This window comes from Platalea leucorodia, assembly GCF_965183815.1.
Source record: "Platalea leucorodia genome assembly, chromosome: 7".
Lineage (NCBI taxonomy): Eukaryota > Metazoa > Chordata > Aves > Pelecaniformes > Threskiornithidae > Platalea > Platalea leucorodia.
In genome coordinates, this window is record NC_138829.1 from 20,613,089 (window position 1) to 20,632,915 (window position 19,827).

The following is a 19,827-nucleotide window of genomic DNA, read 5'->3' on the forward strand; positions in this document are numbered from 1 at the left end:
TATGAGAATTTTTAACTAAAAGTATCCATTAACTCTTTATGCTACAGAAATAATTGTGCATATGAATACAACACAGAAATATACACAGTAAACACTGCCATCTCAAAGTAAATTAAGAGATTAACCTGGTTATGAAAATCCACACTGGTTTTAAACTTCATTTAAATAAGAAGTAATTACTATCTTTCTTTTATATTTGCATGATGATATACTTCCATTATTAAAAAAAAAAAAAAATAGGATGCTCTATTAGTAGTGTTACTAGTAAGGCTTGCTTTCCTACTGATGTGGCTTACATCTTCCTACCATACTCCCTGAACTACTTTGAATTTCCCCAATTTGCTGCCTTTTCCTTACCTGCAGTCCTCCTCCCTAACTCTAACATCCCCATTTGCTCCTCTGATGAGGTGCTACAGGTGTTATAATTGGTCATCTAGTTTAAACTTCTCTGGTTGCTTATCCTTGCCTGACTAGTTGCTCATGCTCTAGTTGCATATGTGGGAATGGACAAAGAACAGAATGACTTTCTCTAAAAAAGGCATGTTAATTTCTTGGGTTTTCTCCTACCCGGCCACTGACATTTGTACCACTACTCACAGCTAGGTGAAGCTGGCTACTAGATGCAGAAGTGGAAAGAGGAAAAAGCTGGCAGAGAGCAGCGACCCACCCGCAGACTCCTTCTTTAGGAGAAGAGGTTAAAACATGGCAAGTCTCCACTGCTTTTCTGCAGCATCTATGCAATCACAAGAGAACTTCAAACATGACTTTATATTTAGCTGATTACTGAATGCACTGGTAGTGTTTCATTTTATTTGAAATTTACAGTGGGGTAAAACTGAGCACTTCATAATCACACCTGTATTTTTTTTCTTGTTCACGCAAGCGAAACAGAAGCCTCTTAGACCTATTTCTGGTTTCATTGATAACAAGACTCCCATCAGTTCTGAGAGTGCAAAGTCTCAGATGTGAAGCTGGCTTTAACAGAATCACATTTAAGATCTATTAAGAAATAGCAGAATCCACCAGAGGACAAAATATAGCTGTTATTTCCTAAATTTTCTGAAGCAACACTTCATGAACAAAGCCTCAAGAAGCTACAATATCCCAGTTTTGAACTAAAGTCCTAAATGCTCCATGTGAATTTTGCACGGGATCATTTCTGTCAAAGCAATATATGATGAAAGTGATACAATGTACCACTCCCTGACATATGCATCATACATAATCTTCTAAGCCATTAATTAGATGGGCTATTTATACACTTACTATGCTGGATTACACAAAAGCTCTTCTTTACACTTACTCCTAATGCCTAAGAGTTCAGTCTCTCAGTCCTTTACAACTACTCATCTAATAGTATTCTGCATAAATGCAAACCATTCAATATCAAAATTGTATTTCAGTTTCAAGATTCAAAAACTCCTCTGATAAATTTAAGAAATCTAAAGAAATAGGTGTATACAGTAGCCTTAAAGTATGCTAATTGAGTCATATTTGATGAAGTAATTCTTGAAGAATGTTTGTTACAATTTTCCTAGCTACAGGCTTCACATGACCAGTAAGAGAAGTTTTGGATGTGGATTATTGCTGTATTCATACTCCAAAAGCAGAAAGAAACAGCTGTATCTGTCGGCAGCACATTTTGGGATACAAATTGCAGGCAGAAGGAAGTGAACTTAAGTCAGTCCCTTCATCATTTGCTTGGGCAGCACCTCTATACAGTTAGCACTGGCACCTGCAGTTTCTCATTTTCTAAAAGGGTGTGTGAGGGATGGCGTTCCAGAAGTGTCCATATGCTACTTTTAGGTGATATGTGTACAATTATCAATACTCATATCACAGTTTAGAAACTTCTGGCTTGAAAGGTTACTAACCTGCGTTCACTGGATAGCTGTGCAAGACGGCACAGAGTGATCCAGGAGCATACACGACCATGTGCCTTTAACAGCTCTCCTGTGGGAACGGTGCTATTATTCAAGGGTGCTCGAACGCTAGCTCACGAGCACGTCCTACACAACAAATGTACGTGCTGGCTTCTACTGCTACAAGAAACTCAACATTATGTCATCCCATGAACATGCATTTTGCAGGTGTTTCAATATCTAGTGTCAAACAGACCAACAGATAAAGTATATGTCTAAATGTATAGACACACTATATTTAGATTCTTACATATATATATTGAAAAAAATCTCTTTTGTTAGTATAACTTGTGCCTACAAGGAACCCCCTGCCCATTAGTGTTATTAACTTCCACCCTCTCATACTTCTAACTAAAAATACATTAGCAAAACTCTAATGCACAGCCGGCCTCACCCAGACTGGAGAGCAGAGAAACCTTGATCCACTGTGCTTCAGAGAAAGTTGTAGGGTATAATCTGGAGCATAATAGCTAGTAGGGTTAATGATTTGAATCCTGTTTACTTTAGCATATATTTCACGTGACGCATGCAAGAAATCTTCAGTGAAATGGGACCAATCAAGTACTTAAGTCCTATTACAAATTTAAATTAATTGTTGAATGGAGATGGGATTAGGCACATGAAGTGACTAAAACTCAATTAATACACTACTTGACTAATGGTCAAATTAAGGATAGGTTTAAGTGATTTGCTGAGCCAAGGTTTTAATTTGGTAAAAAGTTAAGGATGGTGATTAACATTTCCTAATTTCAGTTAAAATGTACTATTATGTTTCAAGTATAACTTCCAAACAACCTCCCTTCCTTGAAGTTACAAATAGATTCTTTCTCAACTTCCCAACTGGTCAAAGTCAACTTTGGCTTCTTAAAAATCGCATTGGTATTACCAAACTAATGCTTGAGTTTAAAAACCCATTTGTTCAAGTGGTAAATGAAGGAATACAGAGGAAAAAGAAAGAAGCTCACAAGTCACAGATGTGTTGTAACACCCTTCCAGCTCTGGTCAGATTAGCGCAAGGATTTCCTGCAATGCAGGAAAGATCTAAATAGGATGGTGTTCTCTCTAAATATGCAAAGCATTTTCATTTTATTTTAGAATCTTTGAAGCCTGCGCAAACTGTCTAAACCTAAAAGCAGCCTCCATGCAGCAATTATGATGACTTCCCCATCATTGTAACCTAACAGTGACACAAATACGTGTCACTGATTAACAATAAGCATATGATTTCATTGCTGTTCAGATATGTGCCAATCACTGCCTGTGGGAATTACACAGCCCACTGCAGAAGACTGGATTTAAACAACAAAGCTGGTTTAGAATTACTGTATTCAGATTATTTGAGGTCATACTATAAATCTGTGACTGTATTAACTGACTCTTGAAATTACTACAGTAAATAACTAGGAGATTTATACCTGGAATTAGGCAATACTATAAAGGATTAATTCTTCATTATTTTTATGGGGGAAAAATCTCAGCCTTATCTGAACTTTGAAAAGACCTACATGCAAATCCTATATAGTCCAATATATTTAAAAAAAAAAAAAATCAATTTTTTCTTTTTGCTCATTATTCTCACTAGACAAAACTGAAACCCTGACACAAAACAAGGATAAAATTTTGGTTCTTTCTTTACAATGACAAGGCCAGGTCTTACCAAGAAACTTTGCATGGAGTACACTAGGACATGAAATAAGGTATCCCACCTCTTCTGTATTGATGTTCTGGATAGACGGTGCGTGGATACAACTGCCTTCTAGAGAAACAAAAAATATTATGTGTTCTGCCTCTTTCATAAACTGTCTGCAAGCAATCCCATCGCTGTTCTGCCAAGTTTGCTCAGGCAGACAGATTTCTAGGTTAGCTCACCGTAAGGAATTAGTATCTCTGCCTGTGCTAATCCCCGTTGTCTGTAAGGATTCTTCCTGCGTGTCTGTGAAACTAGACATTGGGCTGTCCATGCACATATTACTGACTCTGTGATAACCTCCTATGCAGACAAGCAATAGCTTCCCATGTAAACAGACACATATTCATTCTTTCCTACTTTTGAACTAATTTTTTTCTTAAAACAGGAGTCATTCACACAAAGCTCGCTGCAATCTGAATGAAATTTAGATCTTGCATCCTGTTTATTCTCATTTTATGGTCAACAGACAGCATGCTTTCTGATTGTCTATAAAAATATTTTGAGAATAAAAAATAAGAATAGTCAGAAAAAGGATAAATTTGTAATAAAACTGCCTCCACGCTACATGAGAGAGCATAGAAATTGGATGCACAAGATACTAGTTTTTGCTCTGAATTTCCCATGTAGTATTAGAATTCATGTTCAAACTCTACTTTGATATCAGATATCTTCTGGAGTGACATCTGTCACTATCGCCAAAGACTGGAACTGATACCGAGATGCAACATGAAAGCATCATGTTATCTCAGAGGATCTGACCTTATGCAGCTATGTATGATTTTGACATTACAATGGAGCACTGAATAATTCCTACTATTGTTTTATATTATGCGTGTCATCCAGTTCAGACCTAAAAATATTTCAGCTATTTTCCAAGAGCCAGAGTTGGCTTGTGCAAACATTTTTGCACGTTTTTATCATTTATGCCTGTTTTTATCATGAATGACAAATGCCCCTAAGATTATTCATAGGAAGAGAGCACAAGAGCAGCCCACGGCTGGTTAAATCTGGGTAAGGAATCACTTTATAAGACCTTCAAAAGCTTTTGAGTCTTTTATTTTTCAACTACACTTGCATTAAAATCCCACTAAACCAAAAAACTTGGACCTACATCCAAACGCCATGTAAGTGATGTTCTACACACAGGGTAAAATCTACTATAATCCACGAATACCAGCTTTGGAGATGAAAAAAGTTGACTCCAAAGGGCACAGAAATTTAGGCCTCGAAAACAAAGCGCGGATACGGGCAGCCCGAACCGTTCGCCACAGCAGCACTAAACGCCGTTACAACACACATGCACGCTTGTGCTGAAGGCTGTAAGCCGGACAGTTTACGGCCGCGTTTCTAGGAGGAGCAGAACCTTCCCGGGGTTATGCGTGCAACCTTTCCCGGCCCCAGCTGTCAAGCCTCCCTCACTCAGGGCAAGCGCCGGTACTCGGGCTATTTTCACCGCCGCAGGGGTGGCACAGCAGCGCTGCCCCACAGCCCGGCCCCGGGCTCAGCTCCCCACGCGTGACAAACAGGGCGGCCGAGTGTGAGAGGAGCAAGCCCCCAACCCCCCTCAGCGCCGGCTGCCAGAGCCACGCAGCCCCGGGGCAGGCTCCCTGCCCGGCCCCCCGCGCAGCGGCGCCGCCATGCCCGCCCTCACAAGCCGGCGGGGAAGCGGGAGGCGCCGCCTGCCCCCAGCCCCGGGATGGAGACGGGCCAGGCCCGGCACCCCCTCGCCCGGCAGGGACGGGGGAGCCCGGGCGGCAGCGCGCCCCGCCGGCAGGCAGGCAGGCAGGCAGCCCCCGCCCCGCCGCCTCCCGCGCCCCCCGCTCGGCCGCGGAGCCGCCACCGAGCCCCCCGCACCTTGGCTCCGCCTGCTGCCGCTCTCCATCCTCAGCCCCATGCTCCCGGCCGGGCCCGGAGGGGCGGCGCAGGCCGGCGCTCGGCTCGGCGGCAACGGCGGTTCGTCCCCCGCCGCGGGCGGGCGGGGCGGGGGCTGGGCCCGGCCCGCCGCGGCCTGCCTCGGCCGCCGCCGGCGTTGCCATGGCCACGGGAGCGCGGCGCCGGGCGGGGAGGCCTGCGGCCTGCGGGCCTCGCCGTGACGGGGGGCCGCTCTCGCAGCCCCAGCCCCGGGTTGGCGGGGTGGAGGAGGTACGGGGCGCTGCGGGTGCCCCCTCACCCCTCGGACTCGGCCCCAAGATGTCTCTTCGAGCGGTGCCTTGCAGCCAAGCGAAAGTTTTGCCTCGTCAGTGAAAGGTGCCCTAATTATTTAAGCGTTTTTCTTGTAACTTGACAGGAAGTCAAAGAATAATGGATGCCAGGGAGTGATTTAAGGCAAATTGCTCATATTTCAGAGGAGCGAATGACAAATCGAGAGCCCAGAGCACTCCCCGTGCGTTACACTGAAGAAATTAATTCTCTATAGCTTTCCAAATAAACAGCACCTTAGAAATGAACCACAAAAGTAAACTTTTGAAAAGCAGCATTTGATTCCATCACTGAATGTATTCATGCTGATGTGTTGGATTTTACCTTTTTGAAGAAGCGATAGGCTCGTATTTACTTTTTGTCAGGCAGGTTGCTATTTTCCTTAACGTGAAATCTCCAAGGATTTTCGCAAGATAACCCTTTGTGTGTACATTTTGTGTGAAGGTTTTTCTCACTGATCGGCCAGGGGTACTGCAGTCACCTCCGTAGCCAGACACCTCAAAAATGGCTACGTGTTGTCCCAGCTGGAAGGACATTCCTCTTCACCATCTAGAAATGATTATTAATTATAGGTTAAATACAAGTCTTTTTTTATGTGATTTGCTACCCTTCCTTACATGCTAGGAAAAATAGTTTTAATGTAGTTTAAAATCATAGCAAAATCAAGGGGGTGGTATTTTAAAACAATTTTTCTTCCATATTTCTGCCTCATTCAAAGCTCCCAGTCAGTCACACAAACACTCATGCGAGATGAAACCTGTAGTTTACCTACCTACAGTACCTACAGTACTTTGTGTAGACTCTACCAAATACTTCAGAAAACTTTTCAGTCGTTGACTATTGAATGTTAACGGAAATGTCTTGCTAACCCCTAGCCATTGGTGGTCAGCCTGTGACTTCCCTTATAATTTTAGATACTCCCATTAGCTATATATGAAGTACTCTTTGGATATGGCCTTAGTTCTTGTGCTTCACGTTGTAGCGATCATTTTGGCAGTCCAATTCTGTTTTCTGTAAAATCATCTATAAATGTAGTTGGTGTTGAATTTGTCTGGGAGAGGTCAGGAGAGGGAATGTGTGCCTTGGAAACCCATTGGTCGTCTGTCCTCTGGTGGTCCTCTGTCTTTCTGACTGCTTTTTTTATAAAGCATCCATTCCCATGACATTTCAACTACTGTCAACCATGATGCCACAAACACCTTACCTTTTTGTCAAAACAAAGTAATTTGATAGCATTTTGTCATTTTCTCTTATGTCTCTTGGATGTGAGGGCAATGTTATGGAGAATACCTGTTCTCCTCACTCCTCCATGCAAAACGTACAAATCCAGAAAGCCCCAAATCCAACAGGTTGTTTGGGTTTTGGTTTTGATTTTTTTTTTTTTTTCTCTGAAGCAGATCTTTGATTGTGTGTGAAATTAGAGATTTGGGGAAAGGGCTTCAGCAAATTAGTTCCCATAATTCTTGTGTTTCAGGGTCTGAAGTTTAGACTTTGATATAATCCAAATAGTTAAATTTGTAGATTGTAGAGGTAGAGAGAGTCTTACAACAGTTTCCATTTCAGGTATGTGAAGATACTAGAGGCAATATAAGTGCATGAGATTCTCACGTCTATGTGGTATCCTAACCGTTAGCTGTAATACTCTCTATTGGCTGCAGAGATCATGCTACAGAAAACACTTCTCTCTGTTTTCTTTTTTTTTTTTTTTTTTTAAATGAGCTACTCATAGTAATATTTTTATACTTTTTAAATACTTCTTTTGTTTCATTATCTGAATTCTGAATTTCAGGTTCCTGAATTCTCAGTGTGCGGTACCCAACATGCAGTAAGTAGGCTGTTCTGTCTGACCCAAATGATGGATTTCTCATAGTCTCCTCCCTATTGTTCCTACACTTTTTTCCACCATGTAGATAATTAAAACACCCAAATGTAAGTGAGCATTTTTAGAAACATATCACAACTCTTCCCCTGGTTTCTAGGCAACGCTGAGGGAATGTAGCGATTTCCACTAGTTCCCTCTCAAATCAGCAGCCACAGCATCCTAGAGATGTCCTGGCTCTGAAATTTTGGACCTCCAGTGGCAACACATACCAAAGCTTTATGTATTTCTAATTGGTCTGACACTTTGGCCTTTGTCTCCCTTTAGTCTGTGAGAGCATATATATTTTAAGTGTAATTAAAAAGTAACCCGGGTGTATAGCAATGTGTTAACACATTAAGTCCTGTAACATGTACTAAATAAGCCTTAACAAAAAATGAATCAGTGCTGGACTTTGATCCATGCAAACAAGTACAGAAATAAATAACACAGATCGCTGCAGAGAGCCTACCATTGTCAAAGAAGAAAAAACATGACAAAACCCGCAAGATTTGTCCTTTCCCAATGTGAAAAGAGGAAACACAGCACTGAATGTTGTTCGCTGTCTTTTTCAGCAGGGCATTTTCCCCTTTTCCTTGCAATGCATTACAACAGAACATGGTTTTAAAACGCACCTACACTGGGAGGGAACGAAAGCAGCAGGAATGTATTATGAGAGTCACATTTGCAAGTGTAGATGGGCATCTGTCCCTACCCTGACATGAACTTACAGAACTATTGCCTTCTTGTTTACTGCCTCTGCCCTGTGTATCATCCAATGTAGATACCTAACTGCTGCGAAAATGTACAGTTAGTAGTATTCAGCAACAAAAAAACATTTTAAAGCCCAGGGTAGTGTTTATTTTTGCAGAAGAAACAAAGTCGTTAGAGAAAAAGATTTCAAAAAAAGGAAATACCCCATATGATGTCCACTTTCTTTTGCATACTTAGCCCAGAGACAGGACAAGTTTCCTATGAAAAAGACTGCATGTCTGGCAGGACCTCAAACAGTTACCTGCTCGCTTGGGACAGGGATCTATTCATAAAGTTAGAATTCTGCATTTGTGGGATTTGGCTTTCTTGGAAAAAAGAGTTTGTATGTTCACTGGAAAATTCAAATCTGCAGTTTTTTGGAGAGTCTTTCCTTATTTCAAGCCATTGATTTTCTTTCATGCTTGCTGTTCCTTACAGCTGTCTATCAAAGTAAGCCTACATATGCAGGCAGAAGTCATCCCAACAAGCAGATCTGCACACCATATTCACGGAGTATTCTAGAAAAGACCTAAATTCGTCACGCTGTGTAATTTATGATGGAAATGAATCTCCTGGGTTTACTTGATTTTTTATTTGGCATCAGTGCCCTTTCTCAGTGTGGGTTTGTCACCCGCCTGTGGCTCGGGGTGCCAGTGTTCCAAGCCCCTTGCTGCCGCTCGCAGCAGGCTGCTGATGACTTGCAGCAATCCCCAGCCAGCACACTCAGGCCATTAACCTGGCAATCCATTCCTCTACAGCTATCTGGAAAGAAAAACGTTTCCCTGGAAGATCAGAGGATGTAGTGCTTTCTAAATGCATTTAAACAGGCTGTCTGAGTAGGTTTTTTTGCTACCTACTTAGGAAATTCTTGTGTTGAACAATTGGAGTAGCTCTCATGCAGCTAGTGTGAGGGGAAAAAAGACTTAATAACTACTGAAATAGGTTGGGTTTGTTTTTTTTTTTTTTTTAAAAAAAAGCATACTTCTCCAGGAGAAATGGTAGGTGGTTTTTTGCCTCATGTTTGCTGCATGTTCTTTGGTCATATGGCTCTTTGAGTTATTTAAAATCATGTACAGTCTTGAAATATCATTACAACTTTCTAAATGATAGAAAGTTATGTGTTCTGGCTGGGCTGGAGACTCTTTCCTTTTCTTCATGGCAACACATTTAGTTGTTTTGTTATTGTCTGTATGGCAGCAGTAGTCAGATATTTTTGTAAAGCTAGGGCTCCAATGAGAAAGATGATGCAGAAACATCCATGTCTTAAAAACTGCAGTTTTTAATACCCTGTAATTTAGAATGCAATAAGGGAGCTAACTTAAAGTAAGAGGGAATGTGATAAGGAAGATGAGGGGAACGATAGGAATATATAATGATACAAGGCTTCTATGAACACAATGTTAAACCGCCATACTATTTATCGGCTTAGAAGAAAAAGTCTCCCCTGCAGTATGAGTAACTACTACCAAAACCCCTTCAGGCAGCTGCTGTGCAGACATACTCTGTACAACTATTCTTTCTCTTCAGATCTATACAGAGTCTTATAATGCATCTATCCCTGTGATAAAAGGGTATTTTTAAATGTGGCAAGAAAGAAACCTCTATAAATTGTATAAGATGTTATTCTCAGCTGTAATGTTAAACCTAGTAGATGGAGTGACTCAAGATCTGCTTATATTTATTCTTACACTGTGTCATTTTCTGTTTATCTACTGTTCCCATGAAAGTTTGCAGACAGGAGGCTTGTATGTGAAATAGTGTCCTTTATTAGGGCTGACTGCTGAGGGCTGTTCTTTTCTCATTACTCTACTTGAACTATTAGGTATTAAAGAATGCAGACTGCAGTAACTAATGGAGTAATTGGAATTTTAAAGGGAAAAAACTATGTAAATGTCATAACTCAGTTGTCTAGACCATAAGAAATGCTTTATTTTCTAATAGATTTACCTATTGTGCTACATGGAAATGCTTACTCATAGTAATTAATGAGAAACAGGATGAAAACATATTTTTAATATTTCAGTCAATATCAGAAAATTAGGACTCAGATTATACATATATAAATGATACCACTCCATTAAATGCAGTGAAGCTATTCCTACTTAGGCTGAGATGGATTGCCCATGTCTACCCAGCCCTTGGCAGGCAGACAGAAGAATGTCAGTGTGGCATTTTGTGTGGCCCATCCACCTTCTACACAGCTACTACAGCGTGCTCAGGCTTGCCTAGCAGTGTATTAATCCATGCACATGCTTGAACAAATGGGATCCTATGTGCTGAAGAGAGTTCCTTCAGCTTTGCCAAGGTCAAGAAGAGGAATTCTCGAGGGCAGCTTTAGAAATGCCTACAAAAGACAATACAGATATACTGTGATTTTCCACAGCACTTTGATACATTTTCAATATCTGTATGAATGTGAAATACAGTTTTACTAGAAAGAGGCTGAAATTCCCAAGTGGAAGAGTTTGGGGGTTTTATTTTGCTTTAAAAAGGTACTGGAATGACATTGCCTGTGTGTTTATGCATACTGGAGGATGAAGAAAACAGACTGAGAAAATCTCTTGCATGCCGTGTTTCATAAGTAATAGCATTTTCAGTCACGCTAACCATTTGTAACTATGTGTGAAAGAAAGCAATGTGCAAGAAAACGGCAGGAATCAAAATGGAGTGTGTGAAGTCTAACTGTTGCAATGAAATTCTCTAATAGTAATTTTTCTGTGGAATCATTTCATTAATACTAAAAAAAAAAATCTGAGGAAGTATTGCCAGAACTACTTTCTGTTACATTGTCTAGGACTTCCCTTCAGCTAAGTTATATTCCAAGGAAAGCATCTGCCACTTACTAAATTTGTGTGTTGTTACTGACACCATAAGACTTCAGGGATATCCATGTTCAGCTTTAGACAGAACCTGAATTTTACTGTTTTAAAACTTGGTATAAAACCTTTTTTTTTTTTCTTTCCCTTCCCATTAACATGTTACATGTATCAGAAAAGAAAGGGACTTCAGTTTGATGGATGTTTCACAGGCCCAAGAGTCAGATGCTCAGGGTCTGTTTATAGCTTTGTCAGTGACTTGTGTGACCTTGCGTAGACCAATTCAGGTGCCTGAGTAGGTTGCAGTCTAAATCACCTTAATGTGATTCATAGTTGGTAGTAAAAATGGAGACACTTAGAGTTAGTGACTTGCCTGCATTTTTGGGATGAGTCTTTGTGCACTTTCTGTCATCAATAGAAACAGAAACTACATCTATCCTTTGAATAATAAATATCAAAACTGCAGATTACATGATATGGATGAGACCTAAACGTAGAATAATATTTATCCCTAATCTAATGTCACAGAAACCAGTAGGGCCAGTGATTTTTAATATTAAACATGAGTGTCTGTAATGGAGTATAGCGATTCCACACAAGACAGAAGGGGTTGAATTTACTCTTGAGTAAGCAAATCAATTATACAATGTAGAAATAAAGGAAAATAGGACTAGGATAGGGAGAAGTCTTATGTGTTACAATTTTTTTTTTAATGACAGATATCATCATCTTATAAATCTCTTCCATAAGCTGTTCAATCTCTGTCTTCAAAGTTGTATGCTTTCATTCTTGCAGCCCTCTTTAAAAGTTTGCTCAAAAATTCAATTCCTTAGATGACTAGAAACCTTTAAATTCATGATCAGTGTATACTCGGTTAATGTTGTACCAGTATTAGTCTTATGCTCTTCTATTCACTTTTCAGAAGTTAGGATTCCCGTTCCCCCAGCTCATGTTTTTCTTCGTATGTTCTAGTAAGGTCTGTGCTAGAACCTGATTACCTGATTCATATGCATTTTATTTTCCAAGACTTCATGTTCAGTTAATATTCCCATGTCTCTTTCCTCCTATGTTATCTGCTGTTCACAATAACAATTCTTCTTTGTCCTCCAATGCATGCCTTTGCATTTGGTGCTACTAATACAAATTATGTTCTAATCTGTACCACACAAATATGCAATATTAATAAATACTTTCCAATTTATAATCTGTTCCTTCTCAGTGTTGGCAATACCTTCCAATTTCTGTCATTCCCACATCCTATACATTATAAATATACAGAATTAGCTATTTTACAAAATGTACTGTGAAAGTACCAAAAGTCTTCCAAGACTGGTCTTCCAGGATCATCACCAGTAACCTCTCTCCAATCCTTGTAGTTTACCTATCAAGAAAACCTGTTTTGTCTCCCTTTTAGCTAAGTGCATCTCAACAGCCTCTCAGGTTCTATTTGGTTAATGAAACCTATTAGGTTTTATTGCATTTACTAATTACTTCCACATGCCGTTGGTTTCTGCTTTCTTTAAAATATATCCTTGAAGAGTGTTGAGGTCAAACTAGCAGGCCTGTAACTACCTGGATCATTTTCTTTCTTTCTAGATTACAGATACTATGTTCACAATTTTTCAGTTGGAAATTCCAATTGGAATTTGGTATCACCTTGAGCTTGGTAGCTTGATTATGGCTAGTCATGTTCCTCTCCCCCATATGATTCTCTTTTTCTTTTTTTCAGTTTTCTCAGAACTATGCAAGGATTTCTGGAGAAACTTCATTGTGTTGTGAAACTTCATAAGTTCGCTCTGTCTGATTAAGACCAGTATCCTCGCCTTCGTCCATGAAGGGCTAAGACACCTGATAACCATAAGGCAACACGCTCTTCAGTAAGTACCCAGTAAACTATACATTAATACCATAAGTTAGAAAATATTCGCAGGTTCTTTCCACCTCAGCAGACTTTCTATTCACTTTACTGGAGGTGTAGTAATTTGATTCTTAATGGTGTTTGTTAATTGTATCTCTAAGTCAAGGGATTGAGGAAATAGCAATTTAACACATAAGTTACTTGACTGATTAAAGCTTAATGTAAGTTTTAAATATCCTCAGTTGATCTTGGCCTTAACAACATTACCAATTTTTTCAGTGGTATAAAACATCTGAGAAAGAAGATGACACATATAAAACAAAGCACTCATGATCAAAACAAAATGGATGTGAGCACAAGGCTCCCTGTAAGACTGTTATCTTTAGATTTGCAGATATAGAGATATGTTTTCCTTGTTGCTTTGGAAGTGACTGAAGAAAAATTGGTTCTTTTATTAAAAGTTGAGACAGTAGCAAAAATCTTTGATTTAGAAAGTACAAATGGGGATGGGGGTAGTTCAGCCATGTCAATTCTGCTGCTTTTTCTTTGTGTGTAAGAAAAAATGATTGTCGTTTCATTTGCTGAAAGTAGAGCTAGACTGCCTTTTTTTTCTTTTTGGTTACTGATAATTTTTTTTTCATTGGAAGATTTCACTGGCCAGTTCTTTTTGATCACGTTAAGTTTTGAGGATTACATTACTGGTAACTAGCTCATGTTTGCTGTGTTGTGGCTGCTGCAGCGTTACTGATCTGAAAACTTGTTTCTCCAGAATAACGAAACCTGTAGCTATATTGGTTTACTTTTGTCAGTTCCCATGGCAGCCTCTCCAGTTCTAAAGATGCTATGGGCTGCCAGACTGTTCTGTATCCAATGTTTGCAACAGCTGGATTCCTTCCTACCACTATGCGTGAATCAGAAACAACGACTAACAAAAGCAAGTTGACTGCCTTTTATTACTAACCCCTGATTAATGAATAATGAATGTCATGGTAGACGATAAAGTAGGCCAAAAATAGATGTTTGTTTTAAGGACATCATTCCTAAAGCCAAAACTGAAATATTATTCATTTTGGAAAATTTTATGACAAACAGCCACAATCCTAGAGAATTTTCATGCACAAAGCACCTGTGCATTGTATCTCAAAACTTGTTTTGTGTTCGTTGCATAAACAAAGAAAAAAAACGCACTTGTTTAAACATCCATCCCTGATCAGAGTGAAGCAGAACCAAGCCAAGTCCTGCCATGAAGATGCCACACCTCTGAAGCAGAAAAAAACTGTTGAAGAGTCAAATACGAAATGTCACCTCATTTGTTTTAGTTTGTCACAGTTTAAGCGAGTACTGATTTCAGTGCTTCAGTGAATTTCCTACAAGAAATGAGGAAACAATAGGATCCCAGCTTTTCTGTAGTTTGCCTCCAGTGTATGTCTTTACCCAGTTATGAGAGAAACAAAATGCATTATGGTGTTGAAAAGCATGAAAGATAAGGCAAAAAAAAGTTTGCTTTGTAATTAAATAAATTTGCAATAGATCTTTAATGAACATATCTGTGTTTCATTCAGTTTTGGCCACTGCTTCTCGAGACAGTGGAATGAAGATCAAAAAGACAAAGAGAATTATGGGAGTGAGAAAAAAGAAGTTGACAGGTATAGACTTCTGTGATTACACAAAATGAAAAATTAAATAGCCTTTGTGATTTATTCTTTTTGGACTGTTACGAAATCAAGAATGAGCTATTTATTATAATTAAAGGATGATGCTATATTGCCAGAAAGTAATGTGAAATGCTGATTTATAACCCAAATAGCCAGCATGTATAATTTATAGATGTTTGTGGTAATTGAGAGGGAGGGTGGTTTTATGCAAAGATTTTGTATGGAATAAACTGCTGGATTTTTACTCTATTTTTACCAAGCAAAATTATAGTAACAGATATGTATGTATCTTGATTCTCATATTATTTCTTTAACAACAGTATTTTTCAGTATACCATTCTGGGTTCTTATGTCATAAAATTACTCTTTTTTCTGATTGGGCTTTGGAAAATCTTATTTTCATTTTTCACTGTATTCAGGATTCTCATGAAATTAGATGAGATGCCAGACCATTCTATATACCAATTACCTCATCTGTAAATGGCCATAATAATATTTATTATAAAAGGTTTCCATGATTCACTTTTGCTAGTAGAGTGTTTTCAGATACTCAGCTGGAAGATGCTAAAGAAAATAGTATTAACTGTGTTATGTTTCTCCTTGAAATATCAAGTACAGGCATTGGCAAAGGCAAGTTATTGATCTATCTAGCAAGGACTTGTAATAGCAAACTTCCCTGCCTGTTTATATATTTAGCGGCATCTAATGATAGTAGAGTCAAATTTCTGTCAACATTTTTATAACCATAGCTTCTCTGAGTTCCAACTTGGCATTCAGAAAACTTGCACCATAATGTACACTTTTGCACTACTTCTGAACTCTACAATGGAGTCCATTTTTACCACTGTCTGTGCAGATAGCTAATTATGATGGTGACAGCCTTCATTCATTCCGTCGCCTTCCTTTACTCAATATGCTTACCAACGTAGTTCTGGGCTAAATTCTTTTCTTCTTTAATTCCATGAGTGTGATTACAGTACTGATGGATTTGGTGGTGTGGGCTTAAAATGAGATCCACAAGATATTTAAATGCCTAACTGCCATTGACTCAATCAGAGTTGCTTGCCTAAATACCTTTGGGAACTTGTGCTATAGTCATTTATAACTATGGATAAGGACTAATTGGTTTGGATTCCTGAAGTCTTCAGTGGTCAACTGGAGATGTTTTCAAGGGGCATCTTTTTCTCAGAGTGAATACTCAGCATTGTCTGAAAACTGTTTTTTTCAAGGTGTCTTCAGCTGGGGATGGAAATTACTTGGCACTTTTGAAAGCTTTGGTTGACAGCTGCTGTAATAAAACAGTCACCCATCCCCAATACTCTTTAGTATTTCAAAGAAGTGTTCTAAATGAGGGGGAGGTCTTTCCCTTAATAGACAGCCTTGTGTAACTATTTCTTTGTGACAATAAAAAAAAAAAAAAAAAGAAAAAACCCCCAGAGTGCTTATCTGAGTTGCACATGCATTTTGTAATACAAGTAATTTTGATCTGACTGTTCAACAACGATGTTAAGTCTCTCAGAACTAGAGATTAGAACTACTAAATGGGATCTTTATAGACAAATACAATGTAAACATGTAAAAGATATATAGTGGTTTATATTGTTCCTTTTAAACAGAAGATCCCAAGACTTTTCTATGTGTTACACACAGAAGTAACTGCAGCTGTTTTAGAGCTGTAAGGATGCATTCCTGAATTACTCCATAAAAGGCTTAAAGAATGTGTGCATTCAAAATGTAAATGGATAAAGGAAGCTGCTCGTAGACACCCTGCAACTGTTAGCTTAGGAAGTTAATGTACATTACATTTTTCCATTCTTCAACATAAAGATATATTATCTCAGCACAATTCCCAACTCACATAATCTCTTCATTGCCTTTATATTCCCAGACTACCTATAGTCCAGAAGCTTACTATAATTATATATGGTGACACATTTCTTTTCATGGGTAGCAGAATGAAATGCATGTCACCTGTTGGTCTGTAGGCTGTAGCGGATCTGCTGACTGTGAGAAGCCACTGCCTATGGGTTGTTTCACAGTGAGCTTCTCACTTTGCTGAGAGTATGCCATGTGTGAATAACACTGCAGTCTCTTGCCATGTTGCATCTAAACTGTTGTAATTCCACTATATCTTCTCCCACAAAATACTATGAAACAGTTAATGAAATGGAGAATATGTTCTTCAGGGTAGTTGATGTAGAAGGTGATAGAATCATAGAATCATAGAATCGTTAAGGTTGGAAAAGACCCTTAAGATCATCGAGTCCAACCATTTACCTAGCACTGCCAAGTCCACCACTAAACCATGTCCTCAAGCACCACGTCTACCCTTCTTTTAAATACCTCCAGGGATGGGGACTCAACCCTTTCCCTGGGCAGCCTGTTCCAGTGCCTGACTACCTTTTCGGTGAAAAAGTTTTTCCTAATATCCAACCTAAACTTCCTAAACTGTGATGTTATATATAAGGATGAATCTAATCTTTTAATTGCTTTCTTTTTTACCAAGTCCACTAGATTCCACTCATGGGTTTGTGTTTGTGTTTCTTGTTCATGACTATATATGTGCGTGCGTAGAAACTCAAATTGGGATGCACCTACTGTTAGGGTATGCAACTTCAGAAATGCAAAAACAGCTTTTCCCTTGCTAGTTTATTAAGACATGCAGTCATGAGCTGTTTTCCTAATTGTTATTACAACGCCTGGCACACTGTTCCTATAATTAATATTAATGTTTTCTAATTTACACTCAGAACATAGCCCCACCCTTCCTACAACAGAATAATAATTTATTGATTCTATTTTGCTTGAAATATCATCTTATTTCAAAGTCATTTTCTCCCAAGAGATCCAGCACTGAAGGTGCCAGTGGTGTGCAGATACAGAGAACCAGGCAAATCAGAGTGTTAGCCTTTCAAACAATGGCTAAGCTACTGGTTGCAAAAGTTCTACATCTGTGTGGCTGAAAAGACACGTGCCCTGGGCTACAAAATTGAGGGAAGGTGGGGGAGGGTGCTGGGAGTGAAACTGAATAGGAAGCCTCATCTCATTCCTTGTTCCACAGCTCCATGCTAAATACCATTGCTTTCATATTTTGGGAACAGCTTCTTACTACACGAGCCATGTGAGAAATATGTTACCTAATTTAGAAAGTAGTAAAGCTCTTCTCTAAAGTACTGTAAAAGTGATGATGATTAATGCAAGAGTTGTAGTCAGCCCTTTAAACGCTCCAGATAGCTTCTTTCTTCCCCTGCTGTTCAGAGTAGAAAAGAAATAGGCACGACTGAAAGCTATAGGAGGACTGGTCACGGTGAATGGTGTCTGTGCAGACTGTTCCTCCCTACTTTAACTATTCTATAGCTGCATTAATCCCTGCATTTAATAGGCTGCTGAGCCGATATACTGCATTGAAAAACAGTGAAAGGAACAGCTGCAGTTAGTAGCATACTTGATTCTAAGAAATGATGAAAGTTTTCAGTAAAAGGGGTGGTAAGACAATGCTTCGGAGACCAGCATTAACGTCTTTGGGGTGCATGGCCCCTGACCCTGCCCTGCGGGCTGATAAGGCTGCTGTCATGTCTGCGGGAAGTCAGGTCAGACTACAGGATAAGCACTCTTCCATGTAGCTGAATTAGTGCTACTAGGCCTGCAGATCAAGAAGGAAATAGTCAGGCTATGCAGCAATACAGAAAATAATCTGAAGTCTTGCCCAAGATCCCTGCGTGTTCTAAGTACAAAGCTTTGTAAGTGTATTTCTTACACCTGGAGGCATTAAACAAAAAAGCATTGGAGCAACAAGCATGCACGTAAAACCATGTTATTTGGCTCTATTTTCCTTGGTCTACTCAAGTAGTGCAATTTTATACTACTACTTGAATGACTCCTATATGTGCAGGTGTGATTCAATATATTTCTGTAGTGCATTAAACACTTCCACTCATTTATCCCCCATTCTGCTTTTAAGCTAGAGTCTGTGTCCCACCCATTTATCCTTACTCTTTTCATGTCAAGGCCACCTATTCTCCAGTCCTTCATTCGTATCACAGGCTTTGGGGTTCTTCCGTTCCCTTTTTACCTCATCACTAGCACGTTGCCCATACTTCTGTCAGTATGTTCCTGATATTGACTGCCCTTCATCCGCTGCCCCTCATTTTTCCTCTCCGGATATTTTGCGTGCTACTCTTCCCCTGTGCCTGCCGCTCCGTTCTTTTACGAAGTCTGCATTGCCACTGCATTGCCACTGCATTGCCTTGGCAGGCCGAGCTCCCACACGGGGCCAGGAGGCTGATGCCAGGGAGGCCCCTCTCCGCCGCTTCCTGCGCCGCGTGTCCCTGCCGTGCGGGGCCGCCGGGGCCCGCCCAGGGCCCGCCCGGGCCGGCCGCGGGCGGCAGCGGCGGCGGCGGGAGGGCCGGGAGGCGGCGGGCGGCCCGCCGGCTCGGCGCTGTCCAGGGTCCTGACAGCCGCCGCGGGCCGGGCGGGCTCCTGCCTCTGCCCGCCCCTCCGTTAGCGCTGCGACTGTCGGAGAGACATAGGTATCTCCGAAAGCTAACCCCCAAATTTCCTGTTTAATATAGAGGAAAGTTATCAGCCTGCTAAGGTAAAGCATCATGTACCTATCTACTAAGAAATCTTAAAAAAATGACGCGAGGGAAGAGAATAGTACTGCTATAAAATGAATTTGGTGGCTTGTTTTTATTAATCAGGCTTGCTATTTTTGTCAGATATCAGCCTTTGATCTTATGAGGATTCTTCAGGGACATCATGGAAAAACTGAGAGCCAGATTGTAATTCTCCCATGACTATGATTCAGGAGTAATTGTACTGAAGTCAAATTAAACTAATGTGAAACAGATGTAAGTGGGTTCAGACAGAGACTCAATACTATGCAGCTTGAGTTAATACTTTTTTACATGGCAGATCTTTTACTGAAAAAAAAAAAGTTAACATTCTACTATTACACTAATAATGTGCATGTATTGTACTTTTTCAGATACAATAAAAATGTGAGGTAACTACTCCACTGTAGTCCTTGCTGGCCACACAAAGGGATTGATATAACAGGTGTCTGAAAGCTAGATT

General features: G+C 40.0%; 1 protein-coding gene across 1 annotated transcript in view; it reads right to left on the bottom strand.

Moving 5' to 3' along the window:
- Positions 1-5,506, bottom strand: part of SPATA7 (spermatogenesis associated 7) — a gene marked incomplete at both ends in the record, with an annotated part of 45,022 nt that extends 39,516 nt beyond the window's left edge. Inside the window, one exon of the mRNA XM_082318859.1 lies at positions 5,467-5,506. Within this exon, the coding sequence (XP_082174985.1) occupies positions 5,467-5,506 (40 nt within the window). The remainder of the gene's footprint in view (positions 1-5,466) is intronic.
- Between the last annotated feature and the right edge of the window lie 14,321 nt (positions 5,507-19,827).